This window comes from Myzus persicae, unplaced genomic scaffold, assembly GCF_001856785.1.
Source record: "Myzus persicae strain clone G006 unplaced genomic scaffold, MPER_G0061.0, whole genome shotgun sequence".
Taxonomy (NCBI): Eukaryota; Metazoa; Arthropoda; class Insecta; order Hemiptera; family Aphididae; genus Myzus; species Myzus persicae.
Genome location: NW_019100754.1, coordinates 1 through 2657, shown reverse-complemented (window position 1 = coordinate 2657; position 2657 = coordinate 1). Strand labels below are relative to the sequence as shown.

Here is a 2657-nt window from a genome sequence, read left to right as displayed (position 1 = left end):
ATCTATGACCATGTCAATTAAAAATCTTTTTATATTTGTCATTATTTCTTGAATCTCTGTATTCTCATATGGCATTAAGATAGAATTATTTGCAGTTATTATATGTATTTCTAAACACTCTGTAAAATTAAACCATTCCCCTTGTTCTGGATTTATATGTATTTGTGTTGCTAAATTTATATTAATTTCTTGCAACAATTGATTTGCTCTATCCATGTTTATTGTATCCTATAAGATAAATGTTATTTTTATTTTTTAAATTTAATTAACTATTTTTTTATTATTTTTTTCTTATTATGATGTATCATTGTTTAAAATGTTGAGCCAAATTCTCATATTTATATTGCCTTATCACATAGTCAAATATACACTTCGTATAAATGACGTCTGTGCGAGGATCATGAGCATGTGTTAATTTATGCTTTTTATGACATATTTTATGGTGGGTTTCCTCCAGGTTCATTAATCTTCCCCTTTTGTCAAAATATCCTATCTCTAACTCAAATAATACCTGTTTGGTCTCTAATTTTTCTAACATTATCGTAAAATTTTTATTAAAATTTTTATCATAACAAGTTATATTTAATATCGGAAATTGAACTATACCTAACCTTTTTAAAATATTTTTATCTGAACTTCCATTCCATACTACTATCACATTAATTTTATTGTCCCTTAATATATAATTGGTTATATAGTTTACATTTAAACTATTAACTTCTGCTCTTAAACTTTTTTCTAATTGGTCCAAACAAGCGTCTCTCAATTCCGTTTTACAACAGAAAATGCGTTTAATCTCCCTTTGTGCTACCAGAAGTTCTTGGTCTCTCATACGTCTGACCTCTTCATTCACTGGTAGATACAACGGTCGATCCTCTAATTTTCTGATTTTAGTGATGATGATAGTGATGATGATAGTGATGCTGATATTATTGCTGTAAGTTTTAATTTATAAACATGAGTTTATTTTATTTGATTGTTTTAAAGTGGAAAATAATTTCAAATTGTTTAATACTTCGGTTCTTATTGATCTGAAATGAAAAAAAAAAATTAAATTAGGTCCACATTAAAAAAAAAAAACAATTATTTCACATTAACTGAAGTATATAGCCATATAGGTACAGGAAAATTTAGCCCTAAGACAAATAGTTTTAACTCATCTAAGGTAATACATTTTATTTACTATAAATAAAATATGTGTTTTTCTAAAATAATATTTTTTTGTAATTATATCATTATAATACTTATTATTGGTATTACAGTACAAGTAGAAGTTGTAACTCAAATAACTAACAAATATTAGTATTACTATAATAATATAATAGTTCTGATATTTTTACTATTATAATTTTTGTATAAACAATTATTATTTATTATATTAGTAGGGAAAATACAAAAAATAAACTATTCTTATTCTGTAATTTATGTTGTTTACATAGTGTGGAGTTCAAAAACATGAGTTTGGGTTGAGTGATGACTCCCTTATTATAGATTTTTTTGAAGCATTCATGTCAGAATTTATCCTTGGAAAAGTGGCTTTTGAAACCAATCTGTATGCAGAGCAATATTTAAAACAAGAAGATATAGCCCCAAAATCTAGAGTGAAATATTGGAAGCCAACAAATATTGGAGAACTTTATGTGTTTTTAGCTACAAGTATGCTTATGGCTCGTAACAAAAAGCTAGAAATAAATGAATATTGGTCAACAGATCCACTTCTAATGTCACCCATTTTCAGTAAAATTTTGAGCAGAGATAGGTACTTACTAATTTTACGTATGTTACACTTTTGTAATAATGAAAACCAAAAATCTGGAGATAGACTTTTTAAATTAGATGTGGTATTGGATGAAATCCGTGCCAATTTCAAGGCTGGTATGGTACCATTTCAAAATTTAGTTATTGATGAAAGTTTAGTGTTGTGGAAAGTGAGATTAAGTTTTAAGCAGTTTATAAAATCTAAAAGGCATCGCTTTGGTGTAAAACTGTTCGTATTATGCGATGTTGAAACCGATTTTATTTCAGATATTATAATTTATACTGGTGCTGAAACTTGTCTATTACAATGTGATAAGAACATAGGAATATCTAGGGCAGTTGTTATGACTTAAATGGCACCATATCTAAAAAAAGGACACAACTTGTACACAGATAACTGGTACACCTCACCTATTTTATGCCAACATCTATACAAAAAAAAAACAACATTAACTGGGACTGTCAGAAAAAACAGAAGAGGGATGCCTGATTTAAAAAAAAAATTAAAACTAGGTGAAGTTCAGAGTAGTCACACACAAACAATGATGGCACTGAAGTGGTTGGATAGAAGAGAAGTCTATATGTTATCGTCATTATATGATTCTAGTTCAGCTAGCACAAACAAAATAGACAGAGCTAGTGGTAAAGTTGTAAAAAAACCTACATGTATTGTAAATTATAATGCATGTATGGGAAATATTGATAAATGTGATATGCTGCTTAGTTCTATTGAATGTGTACGAAAAACCATGAAGTGGTATAAAAAAATATTCTTTCATTTAGTTGATTTATGTCTTCTAAATTGTTTTTCGGCATATAAAACCAGTGGCGGACTGGGGAGGATCCGGCCCAGTGGGAAAGTAGAATTAGTGGCCCGACATTTCCCCCATGGGCGTTCG

The 2657-nt window shown here is 28.6% G+C and overlaps 1 protein-coding gene across 1 annotated transcript; it reads left to right on the top strand.

Annotated features, from left to right (window-relative positions):
• Positions 1 to 1508: 1508 nt before the first annotated feature.
• LOC111042805 (piggyBac transposable element-derived protein 4-like) lies at positions 1509 to 2111 on the top strand. Its single transcript, XM_022327502.1, has one exon. It carries the CDS (start codon positions 1509 to 1511, stop codon positions 2109 to 2111), a length of 603 nt encoding a protein of 200 aa, XP_022183194.1.
• Positions 2112 to 2657: the final 546 nt, after the last annotated feature.